Source organism: Tenrec ecaudatus, chromosome 9 (genome assembly GCF_050624435.1).
Source record: "Tenrec ecaudatus isolate mTenEca1 chromosome 9, mTenEca1.hap1, whole genome shotgun sequence".
NCBI classification, from domain to species: domain Eukaryota; kingdom Metazoa; phylum Chordata; class Mammalia; order Afrosoricida; family Tenrecidae; genus Tenrec; species Tenrec ecaudatus.
The window spans coordinates 99,630,796-99,653,693 of NC_134538.1; the positions used below are offsets into that span (position 1 = coordinate 99,630,796).

The 22,898-nt window shown below is 42.6% G+C and overlaps 1 protein-coding gene across 1 annotated transcript; it reads right to left on the minus strand.

Moving 5' to 3' along the window:
* Window positions 1-4,816: 4,816 nt before the first annotated feature.
* NXPH1 (neurexophilin 1) lies at window positions 4,817-14,572 on the minus strand. The gene is made up of 2 exons (XM_075557343.1): window positions 14,483-14,572; window positions 4,817-6,681 (listed from the first exon to the last, which is right to left on the minus strand). Exons 1-2 carry the CDS (start codon window positions 14,570-14,572, stop codon window positions 5,920-5,922), a joined length of 852 nt encoding a protein of 283 aa, XP_075413458.1. The 3' UTR covers window positions 4,817-5,919.
* Window positions 14,573-22,898: the final 8,326 nt, after the last annotated feature.

The window sequence follows — 22,898 nt, forward strand, 5'->3', positions numbered from 1 at the left end:
AGTTTTCATGACATGGATTTGCTTGATACTCATCATGAGAAGCAAAAACAGAAGATATGGGCGCTATTGCAAAGTGTGGTGAAGGAATTAGATGCTGCCTGGCTATCAGATAATGTGCAGGGGCTTAAAGTTCCAAATAAGCCACCATCTAACTGTGGCATCAACTAAATCCACATGGAAGAAACATACCAACATCCATGATCTGAGGATTATAAATTATATAATACAAATCCAAAAGAGGAAATATTTTCAGAGCTTAAATGGCGAGATCCTGATTTGCAGAAGGTTATGGATAGCAGTGGAGCCCAAAATACATTTGCAGGATCTACACAGGGAATAAGCCTATGGTGACTTCCCGGTAACCACAACCGAAAGATGGGAATAACCTGGTTATCAGAAAGAGTATCGGAAGGATAACCACAGGAGATTAAAGTGATAAATCTGATTTCAATGGTTAAAACTTGTCATTTGATCTCCCCCCCCCCCAATATACTTTGGGCTTGATCTGTTTTTTAATATTATCTATTTTTTTTTTCATATTGAAGCTTATCTCTTGTATTTTGTCATTGTGGGTAGCCTTCTTGAATCATTGCTAAGTGTTCTTCTATGATTTTTGGTATAAGAAACCAAAGATAGGTGAGCCTATATATCCAACCACTATAATAAAGGTTTCTGCGGGTATGGTGGAGTAGGCAGGAGTATAGGAGAGCTTATAATAAGTAGTTCAAGAAGGAAGCAAACTTTTTGAACTGATTTTGGTAGCAATCGTTCAATACTGCTTGATATGATTGAACTATGGAATGGAATGATGATTGGATTCATTCCTAATAAAATGGTTTGGAAAATAAAATAAATAAAACATAAATTGCTTTTCTAATAGCTTGAAAGACAAACTCCAATTCTGAGAAGGAATTGAGGAAGAGCAGAACTTTTCTCAACCAACAAGGGACATTTTACACTCATCCTTTGATGTTTTGGAATTCATTTAGAGTTTAATACTGTAAATATTTCTGGTTTAAATACAAAATTAATTTTAAGATTAAATAAATTCCATTTTCCCTAAAAATTGGGAGACAATTAAAAAGTGGACAGTTGGTCCAGTTACTTATGAATAATGAGACCTTATAAAATATCTATAAAATTGTAGAACTCATTCTAATTAAACCGATGGAGGATGATTTGTCTTCACACAAAATATCTCATAAAGAATTTTAATTTGGACCATAAGCAAGTCTTGAGTTCATGGGTAGGAAAACTAGAAAGAATACTAGTATCACGGTTGTAATGAGACATTCGGATAAAAACCAAGGATCCATTGTGAATACTGTAGTCCTTATTAAGTATAAAGTTTGCTCTTTAAGAAGCTGGAGCAAATACAGTAAGAAAAATCTGTGTGTGTGTGTGTGTGTGTGTGTGTGTGTGTGTGAAGTGTGGCAAGCAAGAAATATGAAACAGTAAAAGAGAGTATTGCTTAATCCTGCCAAACTCCCTCATTAGTTTAAATTTTATGCGAACACCCTCATTTTATTGCTGTTTGTTTGGCTTCTAAGAGAAAACCCAATTCAAAATCCACAGCTGAAGAAAGCAAGCCATGTTACTAATTGACATAAAAACAATTGACCGAAGATCCCCGTAAACTTACTTGACTATATTTTGATGGAAGACTGAAATCACATTGCAGCAAGTTTCCTAAGCAAATGATATTAGCATTATTCCCTTAAAGTTTTCTAGGAAAGAACTGGGTGATGCAGAATTCCATTATAGCTGTTCATTGCTAATTTACTACTTTCATCCATCTCAAACACAAAGATACCTTTGGAAAAATAAGACATGATATCACACACACACACACACACACACACACACACACACACGATCTGGGAAGGACAATGACTTCTACAATGTCTTCCTAGAGTGGGCAAGCTCACTGCAGTTGGTTTGGGGCCAGGACTGGAAGTTACCAGAGGCTGAAAGATCCTGAACAAGTGTAAGAAACACAGCTAATTGATAATGATAAATGGATTGAATGACTTCATCTCTTTTCCACACAATGAAACTTGCTGTGGTTATATTGAAAGTATTGATTTTGTGCCTCATCCTTTTCCATGAAAATTAATCTAGAGTAAAAAGTGACAGTGAAACCAGCAGGCTCTGGAGATGTTAGGTCTACCACTTAAGAGATATACTACTTTAGGCCAGTTAAAGAATATCTCAGAGCATCAATCTCCTCACTGCAACATGGGCATGATGCGAGCACCTACCTCATGGCTCTGCGATGCTTAAAGGTGTGAATCCATGTGACACACTCGGGAAATGGTGTAGCCCTCACTCTCTCAGGGTGAGGGTGTGAACCTTTCACCCTACTTAGAGGATGTCACTTCCCTGTACTTTTGATTTTATGAAATGCCAAAAAAAAGGTTAATTTGGGGGGGGAAACGAAATTTTAGAAAATTGACAGATGAAGTTTGGCAGAAACAGGAACAAGATTATATATTTTATTTTGAAAACAACTTACTCAGTGATATCTTTACACTAATTTTCTTGTAGTATGTCTTTAAATAATCATGATCACCATGGCCACAGTTACCCCTGTGTTTGAATGAGGGAGTCCGATGAGGAAAGAGCGGGAAAGTTCTAGTTGTCCCATTGGAGTGCTGACATGCATTTAGGAATTGGAAAGCCGCTGCATGCCATGAGCAGGTAAACAGAACTATAAATCTAATGCATTGGTGGGACACTGGAGGAAGCTATTCTGGGCCTGCAATGACAATGACAAACTCCTGCAGACCTTGATGGATGGTCTATCAGCCTTCTTCAGCCAATACAGTTTGGAACTGTAGAGCCACTTCCCAGTTCATCAGTGACAAAAGGTATATTCCCACAAATGCAAATTTTAAACAAGTTAACGTGCCATTGGAGTGCGATGGTGGCTCAGTGGAAGACTTTTCACGTCCCATGTGTGACCCAGGTTCATTTCTGGCCACTGCACCTCAAGGGACGCCACCAGCAGGGTGCGAGTGGAGATTTGTTTGGGCTGTGATTCTGAAGCGTTTTCAGCAGAGCTCCAGAAGAAGCACTAGGATGAAAGGCATGGTGATTTACTTCCAAACAGAAGCCAGCGAAAACCCCCGGGTCCCAAGAGCTCAGTGGGTTGTGTATAGGACAGTTCTGACCAACGAGTGGACAGCTAGTGGCCACAGCAAATTGTTATTGGTTAAAGTTGGGACTAATGGTCAGTTAGTTATGACACTAAGCAGCCCCTAGGTTTAGTCTAATAGTCCCCTAGACTGTTTCTCTTGACCTTGCTCACAGTACAAATGGAAAGTAGAACTCCCTCATTAACGAGTTTCATTCCATGCTAGTAAAAGAAAAGTAACAGTAAAAATATTTCTAATATAGGATATAAAACTATTGACACATTTAATTTTCAATTAAGAAATATTATTTTCCTTTCCTTTTCTTTTATTTTCTGCTACAAAAGGAAGCTTTATTATTTCCATTTGGTCCCGGTTTAGGGGAGGGGCTCCAGGGCGGTGGCACGGCGACTGGCTCTGGGGCAGTTTCAGGCTCAGGGACTAGAGCCTTCAGGCCGGCCAGCCTGAAGCAGTAGGTCAGGTGGTCGCCCATCTTCTGGAGGAGTTTCACCTCCTCGTCCAGGAAGTGGTTCTCCAGAAAGTCACCGAGATGAGGGTCAGTGAGTGGACCCCACGCATGCAGGTGCTGAAGGGCCTCTTGGAGGGTTTTCTCCAGGGCCAGCACAGTTCCATGGAATCCAGGGTCTGCCACACTCACCTTGGGCCAGCTCTGTGCATCCTGCATCCTGCAAGATCGCGTACCAAGTGCTGGTGCTGCATTTCTCCTAAATACAGTGAAGGGAATATGAGACTGGAATGGGCTTCTTAATTTGGCTTCATTAGTTAATTCTTAATAGTCTTGATATTCCCAACACCAAATTTGTTATGTAGCTCTTCTTGTTATTTTTCAAGTACAAGAAAAGTATGCTATACAAATTAATGTTCATAAATAATACTGAGTAGATAAACCAACCCCATCTAGAAAAGGCAAATCTGACGTTGAAGCCCTCCACCGCCATCTCCGTTTCCTTGAGTCATTGTAGCAGATCAAAAACTTCAGCCATATTTTGTTATTATCTTAACTTACTTTTAAAGGAAAAAACAGTAATTTCCCCTCAAGCCCCTTATTAAATAAATGTTGTATTTAGGAACAATCACAAAATATAATTATTTTGGGATACTTCAATTTTTGCTTACATTCATGAAGTTGCTTTTCCAGAATTTTTGAGTAATTAATGTTCTAAAACATGTATATGTGTGTGTGTTATGTAGTATTCTACCACTGTTTCCAAAATTAGAGATTGAATCTCTTATACTGTTTTGGCTGGAAAACTAACCATTTTGAATGTAAAACTACGAGGCGAGCAGGTGGTGCAATCCTGAGCCACCTGACTGTGGAACAAAAGATGCACCAGATTCTCGTTGGGAAAGAAGAGAGGCAGTCTGCTACTGAGGCAGATTTACCGACTTGAAAATCCTATGGGGGAGTTCTATGTTGCCTTCATGGGTTGCTGCAAATTCAAGAGGACTCTAAGGCAGTGGGCTTGGGTTTGATACAAACTTACAAACAAGAGATGCTAAGCTATGACAGTATGCCCACACATTCTTCTTCCAGACCATTGAAATCACCATCTTACACAAGTACATATTGAAATTCAACTTTAAGTGTTTTATTTTTATGTACATTTCCTTTTTATCCAGAAATAAAGTATCTAAATACAGACAGACTGTAATGTATTATATGTATAGCTTTCAACAATACTTGAGCTGAATAAATGCTTTGTACATTAAGTTTGTCTTTTTAATGGAGTTCACAGCTACATTGATAAAATGGATTCCTCATGTCCTTGTTTTCTTTTTTAACCAATAACAAGCAGATAGACAAGTACAAGTTAATATTAATAAGCAGCTCAAATAACACTTGGTTAAACTATGTACAATACAAACCATTCATACAAATGAAGAAGACTAGGATATTGGATTTGTTACAATATGAGTAGTAAAGATCAGACAGACACTTCTAACTTACATAGTGTCTGCCAGGTATTTCCATTCTTATACAATGATCAGAACTTGCCTTAGGCCGCCTCAGCTGGTCTCAACTTCACAAAAGTCCAGTGATTGGTGATGAATCCCAATGTCTGCCCACATGTACATTCCAAATGTTTGCTCATCTTTACTGCGAAAGGGCTCCCTCCATAGAAAACAAGAGCCATCTTGCATTACCTTGAATGTGACTACTGTATGCTGGAAAGAAGTTACTACACTTTGTTGTGTTCATAAAATAAAGAATACAGAGCTCTAAAGACACATTTTTTTCCATTTTAACAAGCATATACTCCTACAGTAGTATTACCAGGACAGCTACTCCAAGCGGTAGGAATGCATGAGAGGGGATTAGTGATTGGCATGTACTCAAGGCTATAAAAGAGATTCCCATAACAGCAAGTGTTAGAAAGCATTCTCTGTCTAGTTAATCCTTTTGCTTGATGATAGTTTATCCTGAATCATTATGAGTCAGACAAGGAAAGCCCTCTCAACAGGAATCATGATAGATGCGAGCCGAAATGTGTATGAGTGTGTGTGTTTGTGTGCGTCTGTGGGAGAGAACATGTCTTCAAGCGGGGCTTCCAGCTGGAGGGTGATTGACAGCTAGGCTGAGGGATGAAGCTAACCGGGCAGAAATGACATCAGCTTGTTTTCCACTAGCATGTCGGCAGCCAGCTGACGAGAGCAGCAGTGTAGACACATTCCAGGCAACAGATGTAATCTTTCTCCGCGAGGTAACAGCCCTGTCACGTGACCTTTGATTCCTCCGGCTCCAGTCTCACCCCTGCGTCCGTGCTCATCCCGAGGGGAAGTAGGGTGTGTCGCTGTGGTAGTTGTAGTCCGGGCACACTTTCTGGACGAGTTTGTAGTCGGTGCTATAAAAGGAAATGTAAATACAGATCACCTTAAAGGGCTTGGAGCAGAGCCAGGACACGTGACTTTGGGTCTGCTCCTGGTAACAGGTTTTGGAGGGGTCGTAGTTGCAGAGCGTGTTCTTGGTAGCCTTGTCAACCTTTTCGTACTCAATGCGACAGTTGAAAGACTTGGAGTCTTTGGCATCAATCACGGTTTGTTGTGCCAAGTCGAATTCCACTATTTTCGTCGGCGGCACCAAGCTGACCGACACATTCCCTTGACCAGTGGAGTTATGCCTGAAATAGACACTAAACGTCCCATTGCCATGATCTACGATCTTCCCAGTTATCAACAGGTTCAGCTTCACTGTTTTGATGTTGGAATGAAAATCACCCCAGCCAAACATTTTCTTGAACTTGCCCGTCTTAACAATGGGCCTTCTCTTGGCCCTGGGCCGAGGCTCTTGCAGGTCTGTGGAGTTCCTCAGCCAATCCCAGAGGTCTTGCTCAGAATAAGGTTCTGGGGTGTCGTATCGCAGGTCCAAATCGGTATCATTTTCTTTGCCACGAAAAGTCTGTGACAGGAGTCGGCTGATAGACAAGTCTTTGCTGCTTTCTGTCCATATGTGCTTTAGTGTGGATTTGCTGCTTCCTGATTTTAGAAGTTCTGACTTTCCACCATTTGTTAAATTGGCACATGTGACCTGAAAACAGAACAGAAAAAAAAAATGACATTTACAAGTGTGCATCGGAGGACACCCAGCACAGAGGTACTTCTAAATCCTGCCTCAGAGGACGGAAATGAAATCATGATGCTCTTTTAAACGTCTTCAGCATCTGGTGAGTACTTATGAAAAACTAACCATATAGCACCTCTAGTTTTCTTTCACCATGGGGGAGGGATTTATGCTTATATAAAACTTACTAACCACCACCCAAATATCTATATAAAAATTGGCTATCATGAGGAAGAAAAAATCATAATACATGAACAAATAAAGCATATTGAATTAAAATATAAGCTGAACAAATTAATTATTCCTTAGCACCAGAATCCAAACACTTTCGGGACCAAATTTTACAAACCACTTGGTCTTTTAAACAGCACAAATACCATAAACTTTTTTTCATTCCTAAAAAAATGCCAAGGTCCAATAGACTTTTGGGTTTTCCTTATCACAATCATATTTTTAAAATTAGGTTTCCAAAGAGACTCTAGTATATGTTAACTGGTCAAAATAAATTAAAATAAACACCAAGAAATTACATAAACAACACATTTATTAGACTCTACTATATGCAAGGCACATTTTGTATAAGATTTTGTTCTGGATTCTGTCTCCTTGCCCAGAAAAAGGTCTATAAACAGAAGCATCTGACGTTCAATGTCCAGACAACATGAATTCTGTGACATATGTCCAGAGAGATCATTGCAATTTGCATTATGAGAGTCTCACCCAGGAACTGATCTCCTGGGTTGGCCGTCTTATCTCTCTGAGTAGAAGTCCTCTAGCCTAGAGCAGCAATGGAGAGGAGCCAGTATCCATACCTCTTCACTGGCCTAGAGTTAAGCTGATAACATCCAGTTCTGACACAGAGGCATCAAAGAGAGGTGGAAATCCTAGCACAGCTAAATACCCATGAGAATCAAACTTGCCAATACAGATCAACCCTGTACAATTTGAACAGACGGTTCTAGGGTAAGGCTGTTGAAGACAGTCCCCAGGCGTCTTATTAAAAAAGCCAAGAAGCTCAATAAGCCACCATACCAAGGCCCCTGGAGAAGCAGTTCTGAGTTCTGTCCCACATAGAAACCTAGTTATCTCTCAGCAGTCTCACTGGACCCTCCAGTCCGCCCCCCAAACTGTTTTCAAAATCAAAGGTCACTCCTGGAAGGTGGTCATTGTTGTTGTTTTCTAGCCCAGGAGTAAATACAGCGACGTGCTAGGGGCTCCTTCTTTTTTTTAAATACTTTTGCTGGGGGCTCTTACATCTCTTATCACAATCCATACATTCATCCAGTGTGTCAAGCACATTTGCACATAAGCTGCCATCATGATTTTCAAAGCATTCTCTTCCCACTTGAGCCCCTGATATCAGCTACCCATTTCTTCCCCGTCCCTCCCCCAGCCACACTCCCTCATGAACCATTTATAAGTTATAGATTATTATTTCCATATCTTACATCATCCTCCATTGCCCCTCACCTACTTTCCCATTGTTCTTCCCCCTGGGAGGGGGCTATAGGTTTATCCTTGTGATCAATCTCCCCTTTTTCCCTCCACCCTCCCCTCATCCTCCTACTATCTCTACTCTCATTGTTGGCCCTGAGGGATTTATCTATCCTGGATTCCCTGTGTTTCGGGCTCTTATCTGTGGCAGTGTACACGCTCTGGTCTAATCTGATTTGTAAGGTAGAATTGAGGTCATGATAGTGGGGTGAAGGAAGCACCAAAGAACTAGAGGAAAGTCGTGTGTTCCATCGGTGCTACACTGCACCCTGACTGGCTCATCTCTTCCCTGTGACTCCTCTGTGAGGAGATGTCCAATGGTCTACAGATGAGCTTTGGGTCTCCACTCTATGCCCGTCCCTCCAAATCATTCACATTGGGTATGATTTTGTCTGGGTCTCAGATGCCTGATACTTGATCCCATTGATACCCCATGATCACACAAGCTGGCGTGCTTCTTTCATGTGGGATTTGTTGCTTCTCAGCCAAATGGCTGCTTATCTTCAAACCTTTAAGACCCCAGACACTATAGCTTTTGAGAGAGGGGCACCATCAGCTTTCTTCACCACATTTGCTTATGTACCTATTTTGTCTTCAGCGATTGTGTCAGGAAGGTGAGGATTGCAGGATTGCTAGAACAAAGTGTTCTTATGGTGAGGGAGTACTCAAGTTGAGGCCCAATGTCCATCTGTAACCTTAATTCTTAACATATAGATATGAGTACATAGTTCTATTCCCTTCTCATTATATATACACACATACATACACACACACACACACATGTACATGCTTGTACTTAGACTTCTATAAATGTCCTCTCTCTCCTGGTTATTTCCTCTGTTTCCTTTTACTTTCCTCTTGTCCCACCATCATGTTCGGCCTTCATTCAGGATTAGTATTTCCTCGCAGCCATATCGCCCTTGATTAAGCCCCACTAGGCATCCTATTCCCTTCTCTCCATAATCAACTGAGAACGGCTTGCTGGGGTACAGCCCTGGTCTGTGCATTCTTTGATTTAGCCACTTGAGCTGTAAGGACTCCAAAACAGGTCCTCGGGAACAAGAACATGAGTTAGAGGGATCAACCTTCTTTCTCAAACTTTACACTTACCCTCTCTCTAAATTTCCTCCAGCATTGAAGCTAATGTGTGGGGACAGTTTTCGGTGATCAGGACCACGAGATGCCACTGGTCTTGAGCGGGTAGAGAAAGGGGGCCTGGTGGCACAGTGGCTGCGTGTGCGGCCCGACCCACAGTCGGCTGTGAAACCGCCAGCTGCTCCGCAGGAGAAAGACGGGCTTTCTACTCCTCTCCACAGTTACCGTTCCAGCAACACACAAGTGCAGTTCGACCCTACGCTGCCTCAGAGGGCCACCATGAGTCCGCAGTGACTAAGCAGCAAGGAAAGTGAGTTCTTAGAGAAAAGCCTCCTGGTGGTATGGCGGTTACACGTTGGGCTGCTAGCCACAAAGTCAGCTATTCGAAACCACCAACGATTCTATGGGAGAAAGATACAGCTTTCTACTCGCATAGAGTTACAATCTTGGAAACCCACAGGCACGGTTCTAACCCATCCTGTAGAGTCACTCTGCATTGAAATGGACTCTGGCAATGAGTTTTGTTTTGTTTGGATTGGGTGGTGAGGCCTGAGATACCACTAAACCCCACATGTTACACAGGCCTGGGCCTACAACCAAGCATGATTTCATTCCAAATGTCAATAATAGTAGAGCTTAGCCTCAAATGCATCATTGCAAAGAAGAGAAGGGGGCTTTTTCATAGGTTGATCTACTGTGACTGCAGCCTGAAGAGTCAAGGTGGCATTGCCACACCGGATATGCTACCAGAAAGGACTTGCTGGCGATTCCAGGCTGCTACCCTGACACAGTGGCTGCAACAATGGACTCAAACCCAACAGCAACTAAGAAGATGGCACAGGTCCAGGCAGTGTTTTGTTCTGTTGTATATGAGGTCACTATGAATTGGTGGCCCAAGCAAACACAACTGCCACCCTGGAATTCACTGAGATTCCTCCAGGCAAGAAGGATGTCTTCACAGAAATAGTCAGAGAGCTCCTGGGTGAAGAAGTTAAAGATAAGAAGGAAACAAAGGCCAAGGGCAGAACAGACTTGAGGAAGGGACTGAGGATCAGAAAGAATAGACCGATTGTTATGGGGCACAGTATCTGTATGGAAAGCATAGACCCCCTCTTGCACACTGGGAACTTTTTAGCATGCCCCTTACCCAAAATGAACATGTGTCAGACTGGCAGGTAGAGGGCCCGCCTCTGATCTTGGAGGAAGGGTGGGATTTTAGAGGGTGGCTTTGCTGCCAAATTTGCTGCCAAATTTCTCTGAATTCAATACACTTCCCCTTCCTTCTGCTCAACCCATACGTGCTTAGCGCGCCTCTCCTGCCCCCACGCTTTTCCTGTTTCTATGTTCTCTTTGAGCCAACGGCACTTTCCAGGATCACACTGGTGCAATCTTAATAACTGAGAGCTACAAAATGGTTGCTCTAACCAAAGCAATTCTGTCTTTTTACAAGGACAGAATCTTAAGTCTCACAGGATGAAAGTCAGAGGAAAACATTCCTTGGAGAGGTGGTTTGTACATAGGAATGTATGGGTTTTCTTAAGGGAGCAACATTTAGTCTCCCACCTATCAGAGCTGCCTGGTAATAAAGCCAGTCCTCAACGGGAAAATTTTTACTCTAATATCAAAAGTGTCACCCTTAACAGTTCCACAGCCAAAGTTATTTTCATTAAAACTACAAAACTAACAGAAACAATTAAAATTTCCTTCCTAATTCACTGGAGGAAACACATTTCAAACTATGTTATTTTCCTATAGCACAGAGTATAATATGAACTTAAAAACAAACTCTAGTTGGTAAAAGGAGTGCACACAGTTTGAGTTGTAGTTTGCTTGCTTTTGTGTTTGAGCGAAATCTAGCTTCTCAAACATTCAAATCTGTACCAGCCAACGTTTATCAAATGGTGTCTTTATCACAGCTCCTATATTTTATTCCTTAATATGAAAGAACCACATTCACATCCGCTTCTCGGATCCTTGTGGAAACATATCAATGGCTTCCCATTCTTGGAGGGTAGGAAGGAGAGACACAAGCAAATATTTGATAACTTCTCAGTCCTCACATCAGAATCAACACGATGACCTAACCCAGGGCCTGTGCTGAGCTGCACCCATGATGCACAGGCTGATGAAGCAGCACTAACGCCGCTCCACGGAAGACAAGGAAAAGGAGCTTACAGTGCCCTGTAGCAGGAGCACACGGGGAGTGGGCGAGAGAACTGTGCAAGTGGGGGATGACTCCAATGGGGAAGGACCAGTGATTCAAAAAGACACTCAAGTAGGGAGGCAGAGATGCTTCTGAATTTCAGGCAGAACAGAAATTCTTTAGTCCCAAACTACACTTGCCACAGTTATATTGAATATGAGTTCTGGAGTGACAGTGCCCAAATACCAGGCCAGTCTGTAAGCCCGAAGGTCGTTATGCCGTGAGCAAGCTTCTTATCTGGAGACTCTGCGAACCATGCTCACAGCTCTACAGGGAGGTGACCCTTCTTTTGAAGCATGCAGGGCAGCACCCGGAGGGTCAGGAGTGCTCCCAATCAGCTCAGGGACAAAGAGTTTTCAGTGAGCTATGCACATCCCCAGACTTTAGATTTTACCCCCACTGGTAACTTTTTATGTAAATAAATAACATCATATTTGAGAGCTGAAAGCATTTTTGTAAGACAATTTCCCTTTAACATAACAAAGTATCCCAAATAAGCAATTTAAAAAGTAATCATACATGTATTAAAGTGTTGCTTTGAAAATCTAAAAATATGGTAGGTTGGGAAGATAGCAAACCTCCAGTTATAAAGGATGAGCACAAGGTCAGCCATTAAAAAGCTTAGCTACCAGATGCAATAAGGTTATTGCCTCCAGTGGTGTGATGGGCAAAGCTGCCATGGTCTGCCCGCCAGTCACCAGTTTGGTGGCTGAATCATAGCAGGTTTCAGCCACAGTCATCACGATGTTCTTCAACACTCTCGGTTCTTCTGCCCTGCCTTCGCTTTCCCTCTCAGCGGTCTATGTTACGAGGGAGGAGGGCAACAGCCGAAAGAGAGTATCAGCCAAGAATGGTCAGAAAGGGTATCTAGAAAAGCCCCCAGGTCTTTTCAGTGTAAACATCCGTCATTCATTTCATGAACTCAATAGCTACACGCTGAGGTGCTCCTACTATTGAACTAAGCAATCAAAATATCAAGGTCAATAAAATTGGATCTGAGTCTTGATTTGAAGAGGTTCATAGTCAAATCAAATAGCGTTCTTGGTCAGCACCAGGTATAACTTTGAGTCCTGCTCAAAGGTGAAATGCAGACCCTACGTAACAGATTCCGTGCCCCTCAGATCTGAACAGTCTAAGATGCTTCAGACTGCAACAAACAGCGAATGGGCCAGAGGATTCTTCTGCGCATAAGGACACTGCTCCGCAATGCTCAGAGCCAGGGAAGGGTGCGTTAGTTGTGTAGGAATGGGACAAAGAGCCCTTCGGGGATAACGAACGTTTAAGTACCTGGCGGAAGAGAAACTAAAGAAGAAAATCCAAAGGTGGTTTATCTGCACAAGGTAAGATGAGTTGTGAAGGTGCTACCAAGATATTTAAAACGCGATGAGCACTTGAAACCCGGAGCTTTTGAAATCTACAAGGAAGGACCCCTAAAGACCCTTTGTTGTGGGCATACAGGCGTGATAACACAAGTGGCAACGACTATTAGGTCATGAGATGAGGTGGCAAGATAAAAACCTGCCAGCTTCTAATGACCCCAATTTCAAAATAGAGAATAATTGCCCACAAGCCATAATAAAGTATTCTCTGTGCTATTGCAACAAACACACCAAAAATAATTTACGATGTCCATAGTTGGGAATATCCATCTCAAAGGGGCTGACTCACAGAACCAATGATACCAAGTCCACAAATTGTATTTAGTGGCTAGTTGTGGTGTTAGAAACAGTGAGAATGAGAAGAATCTTAGCAGGCTTCAACATATGCATTTTAAAGGGCACATTTCTTTTGGAAGCATATGAAAACGAGCACAGAGAACTTTCAACAAACACAGGGGTGCGAGCTTAACATGAGGAGAGCAGGTGTGTGCAGGGCAGGTGACGGGGAGAAAAACCACCGCTGGGTGAGGGGCACGGGTGCCCAGGAAGAGTCATCAGGCTTTGCCCTAGCTCCTCCTTTATATGCCCCTGGGGAGTGCATGACCCCTGCATTCTCTAATATCTTTCCAGTGTGGCTTAATATCGTAACATAATACATTCGCTTTTAAGATAACTTGAGAAAAAAACATCACTTTGGTAAAATGAAGCATTTCTCCAACTCAGTCCTACCTCAGCTATGCTTCTGGACTTATATTTTATATTATTTTATATAAATATTCACTCGTTTATACATACAAGCTCCAACCTGAGGTCTTTCTAGAGATCTGCTGACCTCTTTTTTCAAATGAACAAGATGCCTAGAAGTATGTATGGCATGAAATGTGTGGACACTTGAAGCCAAACCAAAGCACACAAATGCTCCCTCATTTAATAAATAACTAGTAAAAATGACCTTGCTGTATGAGTGTAGGTACATTCAAGCAGTTTTGTGACTTACTAGGTTTTTTTATATATGTTGCATAAAAGTAATTACTATAAGTTAAGGAATGAGCATGAGTGACAGAGGGGGTATAAGGTGCACTGCCTTCTTCAGGGTTGGCTGTTTGAACGCACTGGCTTCTCTTTAGGAGAAAAATGAGGCTTTCTGCTCCCATCAAGGTTTATAGCCTCAGAAACAGGGTGCAGTTCACTCTGTCCTACAGGGTCACAATTGAGGCCTGCTTGACAGCAGTGGGATGTAGAGCGGTGAAGAGTACATTACACTTCATATGCCGCAATTAGCATTTTACGTGTGGCATTGCATTTACTATGAACACACACTTTAATATTGGCACTATTTGCTTCATCTAAGGGAGAGGGACTTCTCAGCTACTCCGTAGGGCATATCCATAATTTATTTATTTTTAATTATTTTAATAATGCAGCTCCAGATACAGTCATGCTTATCCGCACATTGGGACCAAAGAGGAGTCTGTAGAATACAAAAGAAAGAGCCTGCCTCACTCATCGACTCCTGCTCTCATGAATCCCCTCCCCTTCCCACCTGGTGCAGAGTTCCTAAGTGTCTCCTCGGGAAAACATTGCAATGTGAAAATACCTTATAGACGATCACTCTGCGAATGACTGTGTACTTTTCCAGATAAAGCATGTTGGAGCTGCATCCTTCTGGGGCTTTCAGGTACACCATGCTTCATTTAAACAGGGATCCAGAATCTATTGTATGAATGGACCACACTTCCACTGTCGGTGCCCTTTTCTATAGAACTCGAAGCATTTCATTATTTCACAGCCACTTTGCCTCCAGTGGTTTTTGCCTGTTTGTTTGTTTGACTTTAACTCTCTAAGTTTATCCTTCTCCTCTTTTGCATTCGATTGTCAATTTTTTAGGCTTGATTCTTCTGGAACTAGCACGTGGGTGATAAACTGAGTTCTTCTAGCCTAAGAATGTGTTTATGGGCAATAGACATGAATGGTGCCTGGTCTGGGACAAAATATTCACTAATCCATTTTATTTTATTCTTTTATACCCAAATATTTTCTGGTTTTCTCTATATACTAGGCTCTCTAAAATCTCAAAAGTTGGTAATGGATGTGACCATCTTTTTTCTAGCCCTTAAAAAAACATTTGAAAGGTATCCAAGTATGTCTAGATGTGCCAGGTTCTTTCTCAGAAAACCTCCCCAAGCAGATTCTAGAGCGTGTATGGGAAGTTGTTACTATAACTTGGCGTGGAAGAGGATGCCTAGCACCGAGCAGGAGGCCAATAAATTCCCTCTATAGTATATCCCCTCACTTACAGCCATTTCAATTGTGCAGATCCAGTGGTTCTTTGGTCACCCCCGGATGTTCAGGGCCATAATGGTCTCCGATATTTCTTTGGTACAAACTTATAGTGTGCACACCATTGACAATACCTGGGATGCCTGCATTTTACATGATAAGCCAGAGGAAATGGGTTAGAGTTCTAATACATCAAAAATGCATCATTTCCTTCTGGTACAAAGCAGCGTTCCAGGAACAGCAATGCTGCCTCAACAGTAAAAAGGGCAGAAAAGGAACGCCAGGCCTGTCCCTCACTTAACCCAGGAGGTGCGGTGAAGCCCAATAGCACAGCAGCAAAGAGCAGGCGCTGTGGTCAGAGAGCACAGCTCTGAATCGACATTCAGCTATGTGCTCACGAATGACCCTCCAGAGCCAGTTTCTCCCATTAGATATAGAAAGTTGAGTTGTCATCAAGGTGAAGTAAAATATTTTGATATGTAGCATGGATGCCCAGGTCTGGCACACAGCGTGGGCTCAGCACATGGGCGATAGGGTCCTCAGTTAGGTCATATTCACATAACCAAGGGGGAAAGGGAAAGCAAGGTTTTAGAAGACACACTTTTATTCCTGTCTTCTGACTGGAGACATGTTATCCTCCGAATGGTCCCAAACAAAACACAAACAAACAAAATCCTGAGATGGAGATTGGCATCAAATCTCAACTCTGACCCTGTCTTGGGGTAGGTGGTGGAGTGTCTGATCCTGGTGCAATTGCATCCTCACAAAAGTGAGCAGGCGTCCACCCTTGACCTAGTAATAAGGACCCTTGACCTAGTAATAAGGAGGGGATGTTCTGATGCGGCTGCACAGCCCATGCCATCTCAAGAGCTGGAAACAGTATGCGGTTACGCACCTGAGAAATCCAGAAATGGCGAAGCAGCGTGCCCGGACGTTCTCGTGCTCCCACAGAGCAGGGTGTCAAGCTCAACTAAAACGCAGCCATTCGGTACAGCAGGCAAGACGCGTGGCCCCGTCACATTGACAAATTTTATTAAATTTATATTTTGAAGTGAGGATTCAGGAGTATGGATAGGATAATTGAAACACTACATAATTGCTTTTATTTAAACATTTATTTTATTTAATGTATTTATAAAACTAAAATTATTCTTTTTTACCCCAAACTGGCCAGTGCTTTCCTGCTACTAGTTTTCATTTACCTCTTAGGTTGTGACTGGAAAATATAACAAAATAACTAATAAAAAACACAAAATGTTGGACAGCTGACAAACATGATACACAATCGTAATGGCTTCCCTCAATGTTAACTAGCGCTGCCGCTAGGTATGATTCATAACAGCACAACCCAGAGTGCTCTTTCTAACCTTTTCACTCTTGGGATCTGTTTACATGACATGACACTGAGAGTGGCAGACACATCGCTTCCAAATGTTGATGGAACTGAGTCAGCACGTTTATACACATTCACAGGCCCCCAGGAAAGGCACTGGGCCACGTGTAGGCTCGTCTTCAGTAGTTAAAGGGTTAATGAGGGAATTGTGTGTACGGTCTTGCCTCAATCTCCCCTAAGTGCTATTTTCTTCATAACATTTTTTTCTATTTTTGTTTTATTTCAGAGCATTGTGGACCACAAAAAAAAATTACCTCGGGGACCACATGTGGCCCGCAGGCCACCAGTTTGACACCCCTGCCTAGAAAATGAAGAGCCCAGGGTGCCAACTTCTGCATTATTGCATTTAAGATTGGTTCTAATTCTCTGGTAATTTAGTGCCTCTTAAGTTTGTATAACCATAGTAACCAGCTTTCCCCTAGATTTCTTCTCTAGTGTGTGTGTGCTCATAAACATTAGTTTGAAAATGTTCTTGGTTCTTTAAGCTTGAGTGAAAAACAGGCTTTGTGAGGAAGCCTGAAACATGGTCTTTACTGCTGAGAACTTAAACGGGACTGTCAGCAAACTGGACCAACAGTAATCACGGCAAGGTTAGTAACCTAAAGCCCCAGCTGATTGCTGGGAGAAAGATGCATTTTTTTGCTCCAGTGAAGGTGCACAGCCTTGGCAACCCAAGGTAGGGGTGCTGTGAGCCGCAGAGCAGCTCACACAAGTGGAGGAAGGGATGAGGTGCAAGAGATGGTTAGGAACGCTCCCCGGGCAGCTTGAGAAGACAAAGCAACGTGTTACAGTGACGTGTGTAACACCGAACGTTGAAAACCACAATGAAAGGGCACATTCGGCACCTGCCAACCTGAAGGTGCTGGAGGAACCCGGAGGCTCGCATTCAAGCCTTGCATTGCTATATTAAAAGCCTCTTTGGGAAATACACAAAGCATCAAAAGAATATGGAAGGGCTAAACAGAGCCCCCATATCAAAAAGAACTGTTCAGCATTCATTCATTTTAAGAGATAGCATATCATCAAGAACCGATGGTACTGAAAGCATTCACCAAGAACAAAGCTCCCTACATTGGCAGAAGGCCAATGGAACTGTTTCCACATGCTTTATGTCAGGAAGGTGGAATTCAGGCAACTGAGCCCCATAATGCAAAATCCCCGAAGATGTTGGCAATATAGTTCCTTCACGCTCTTATAAAACTTCTAGGGACTAGGCATTTCCATCTTCCTGACAGAAAACAAATCCAACAGAGGTCAGTAATGCTAGAGTAAGAGTTTTGTAAACATTTTAGATATTGAGTAAATAAATTTCTAGATCAAGCGTTGGCCAGAACAACAAATGGTAAAACTCCATGTCCTGTAGTGTGATTATAAGCATAGTTTAAGAAAACGCAACTCACACGATGAAGGAGCTTCATAGAAAATGACATCTATGGGGGAATAGCCTCCTTCAAAATGCTGAAACCAATTGCTGTTTTTTTTGTTGTTGTTGTTGTTTTTTTAAGTCTTCCCATGGAAGGTTAGCACGCATTCCCTGGCCTCCTGTTCCTTCTTTGCTAAGATCACTAGAGCTGGTAAAGGCACTCCCCCTCAGTCACCGCCATCTGCGGACCATGCCAGAGGCAACGATTTTTCATGAATCTAGGAGAGATTTTGCTTTGGTCTGCACTGGTCCCCTTCCCGATGTCCGGTTCTGAAAGCGTGCTGTATGGAATCTCGCATTAAAGAGTCACAAGCTGAGGAAAGAGGATAATAGGTAGAGAGACCTCTTAAGGAATGTTCATTAGATATAAAATTACCTCGAGTATAAAACATGGCTTAGCTCTTTGTAGTTACTGCAGGGAATTACTTTAAAGGACGAGGTTAACCCAAAGTTAATGTTACAGGAGCAGCCAGACAGGTCATGACGAGACTGGATAAGCAAAGTGGAAAAATGACTGAGGGTGCTCTCTGAGAACCGTCAATCAAGAGGATGGATGGAAAGGTGTGCTTCACTAAAGCTCTGAGGTCCCCTCCACTGTCCCACCTTTGGTAGTTGGCTTAGCGGCAGCTCCCTCCCAGTGCAGGCCTGTGAGTGAGGAGCAGAGACTGCGATGCTGCCTGGCCCCATCCTCACAGCAGCGCGCCATCTCGCTATCTCCATCTTGTTGGCTGACGCTCTACTTTACTAAGCACGATGTCCTCCAGAGATTGGTCCTTTTTGATAGCATGTCCAAAGTAAGCAAGATGAAGTCAACAACCCTCACTTCACTGCCACACATCTTCTCACGTATAAAGAGCCTTCTGACTATCCTTGCTCTTATATTTGTTATTGCATCTGGTAATCTATGGTATATATAATATATCCCTGACTGTAAAATTTCCTCCCCTATATCTCCCTAAACTCAGATTTCAGTTTCAAAGAACTGGGCATACACTGGTTGCCACTAGGGGGCACAGCTAGGACGTTTGACAATGGTCTCTGTGTGTGGTGCTGAAAGTCCAGTCCTTGTGTGTTCTAAAGGTTCCAGTCCTCCTTTGAAGAGACAAAGGGATCCTGGATCCTGATGCAATCCCTGGGAGCCACCTCTTCTTGGAGCTTCAGAGACCAGTAAGGATTTACCATTGGTTGGGAACTACCCTCAAACATCAGCAACTGACGAAGCTTTTGTGGACTTGGAAGTAGTTGGGGATACGATACTTGAATTTAGCTCTTGGAAGACAGTCTAGGTCAAAACGAGGTGTCTGTGACTCCAATCTCATCAGTTTCAGAATTCAAGCCACTTCATTCCTTTCTTCCAACTTCATGGCTTTCCATATGTGGCCTTCCTTCCTGGAGTCCTTTCTACCAATTCTCGTTTCTGCTAATTCCTAATCCTCCTTATAGATCAGATTACACTTCTTTGCAAAGGAATTGTTGGTGACCTGAGCATAGTTATTTCTTGTTCTTTCACACATGTAATAGCACTTGGAACAGTGTATGTGGGGTGGGGGTGGGGGGGTGTTCCTATCATAGACTGTCATCTTCCTGTGGAGCGAGCCCATGCCTTGCCAGGCACAGTATTCTGTTTACTATCCACTACACGTTGCCAGGATAAATGCATGTGTAAGTGGAGTGCTTAACTACACACAATGACATTCCTCTGCCGTTAAGCTCTCCCCGTAAGCAGATAAACAGCTCACTTCTGGCATTGATAAACGTGTTTATATTGCAACCTCTCATGGAAGCTTTGTGCAGTTTTGTAGGCATGCACAGGGGTGTAAGAGAAATGGTAGGCTTTTCCTCATAAAATCCACGTGGCTGCTACGGCTATTATAACCAATCAAGGAGGTTACATCAACACCCCCCCCAAGAAAAAAAACCCCAACAATGATCTTTTATTTAAATTGAAGCAAAACTGAATAAGAACAAAAGTGTCTATGTGAACATAAAACGATTTTGAAGGATTGGCAAATAGCACAGGTGCTTAATTTAACAGTAGGTATGGTGTCTTGGGTGGCTAGAAAATCATTGTCATTCTCTGAATTATCTTCCGTGACTTTGCAGAAATGTCCTCTTAGAAAGGGCTGCACTATACAAGTGGCTATTTGTACTGACAAATAATTGTTACTTTGAAACGAGCAGTTAGACCCACATCCCCTTCTTTCTTTGCATACACGCACGTTTTCCTGGGATATGCATTAGGCTTTTATACATGGGAAGCAATGCCGCCGATCTTAAGGGAGTGTTTGTAAAGGTGCAAAATTGAGCTTTCAAAGTATCCATTAACAGCACACATTAAAACATTATCAAATATACAAGTCTTGGAGGCACTTTTGACATTTAACTATGGCTGATAAAGGGTAAATAAACATATTATGACTGTCACAGTTTTGCCATGAAAACCCATGACTGCTGAGTTGCAATCACAGAACATCAGAAACCAGAAGTGGCCTTTGAAATCCCTCGTAACTTAAAACGCTGAGACCCAGAGAGTAACCCGCATGGGGTTAGGGGAGCTGCAACTGCGCGAAGGCATTGAATGTATCCCGTCCACTTTTCTTGTGGCCTTGGTTTTCCCCTTATTGAGAGCTGACCTTTCACATCCCTTTCTGAGTTTACCAAAGCACGCAAAATAAGCTAATGCAATTTTTCTAAGTGGCGTGCCTGCAAAATCATCTCTCAATGTTGTAGAAGGGAGATTCCATGAAAATCTGGCACCATTTTCTTACTCGAAAACAAAGAAGCACTAGACTAGCAGCCACCGCTCGAGGGCCCTGAGCTGACAACGGAGGCCACTCTGTGCTCATCTCTTCCCACACATAAGTTTGCAAGATGGCTATTCGGGGGCAGAAAGAACAAAAACGGGCGAGTCATAGGTGTTACAAAATATGCGGCCGTGCCCTTCAGGCTTTGACTGGGAACCAGTTTGCATTTGTTTCCAAAAATCTTGTTAGTCCCTATGTTCAAATAATCCATTTCTATGAAAAAGAGAAAAATGAAGACAAACTGTGTCTGACTCTGTCACAACCAAAATAAATATATGAATCCCTCAGGAGGCATTTATTAAGGGGCTCTGATAAAGTGAATATCCAAATTTTACCTCAAGCGAGAAGCAATTTTAACCACGTAAAATCTGAGAAAACCCGCTCACTACAGGTTACTTACATCAGGGTCTTTGCCCTGTGACGTCTAAAGGCCCGAGTACTGGGACCTCCCTCTTCCTACAGGCCTTGAACGCCCGCGCTGATCCACAGGGCGCATGAGAGTAAATGCAGAGAAGCTTCAGCTGGCTGTGTCCTGCACATCCTATCAGAACTGGCGGTGGGGTTTGGGATGGGTAGGAGCGGGATGTACCCAGTTTGAAAAGGCACATTTCAATGCACCTTGGATTTGATTCGATGGAAATAGTGATTTCATAGTATCAAGAAATATTAAGGAAAAGCATGAGATGCCTATAGTTTTCTCCAAGCAGGGAGCGGTTATAAACAGTCGAGATATGTATTCTTCAGTGACGCTATCTTTCCTTATGTGAGCTTCGTTCCTTGCAGAGACTGCAAAGAAGATCTCTCTATCTTAGGTCAAATGGTAGCATATTTGTTCACATGCTGCTTTATTACTCTCTCATTCTCATAGGGATGTACATGTTTATATAGAACTGTTGACGGTTGTTTTGTTTTGTTTTTCCTGCCCTGTTTTGTGATTGACCCTAAAAAATAACTCCATGGAGTAGTTCCTAATGAAAATTATAAACTCTTATATAATTGCTATATAGCCATCAAAATCATGAATTTCAAACTTGATTCACTAATTATTATCAGTAGCCTATATTCAAATGCCCGCTGTCCCAATATTATCTTAAGTTTTTTTTAAATTATTCTTGATTCTGGATCTAAGATGTTACTCAGATTTTATGACTCAAGTAGGAATAATTCTTAACAGGGTTAGTGTGATTGTCAAAACTAATTGTAGATGTAACTGAATGACTGAAGTTAATTCTTCATGTATGAAAGGCATAATGTCGAAAGGAGCCAGAGGAAGGCCTATGGTGAAATGACATTGCCCAAATGGCTCTTATATCCACCCACTTTGCAATTCTCACCCATAACTCCCACCTACTCACTGGGTGGAAGCATCTGAATAAGGTGTAGGGGACTCTATGGTGGGGGGTTGTCAGTCTTGCCATTGTGCTGGGTATACAAACCAGCCATCTCAGCACCAGGAAGAGGAATTCCATGACCACGCACCAAGAAGAGCTCCTAGCAGAGCATGTTCAATAGCCCTACCTGAAATGGCAGTGCCAGCAGAACCAACAGAGCCTGTGGCTCTGAGAGCATGAGACAGAGCAGTGGCAGGTTCCTGGCCCACGGAGGCAGAAGCCAAGGGACCACATGGCTCAGAGGTTGAGCAAAGGCACTGCAGATGAAAGAAATGTATCCTTAATATGTTGCTACCTTTCAGCTTCTCTAATGAGACTCCCATGAAAGTGAGTTGGTCTTTGAGTTCCGTGTGGCCAATCCAATGGATTATCAAATTCAGTAGAAAAGTAGGATGTGGTGGGTGGGTTCATTGGTGTCCGAATATGGCAAAGGATGATGGAGGGTCGAGGCAAGTTTTGCCGCTCTGCATTGTGTCAATCCGATCAGGGCTGGCGTGGAGCTGGAGTCTCCTTGGGTAGCCAGGAGATGTGGCCACGCTACACCATTTACATCACATTGCATTGCATTTAGCTATCATTACTCTTCAAGTCCCTTTTTTGCTATTTGCTGTCCTTTACATTTTTTAAGACTGAGCCCTGGTGGTGCTACGTGGTGTTTGACTGTTAACCACAAGGTTGGCAGTTCACACTCGCCAACTGCTCCTAAAGAGAGAACAGAGGTT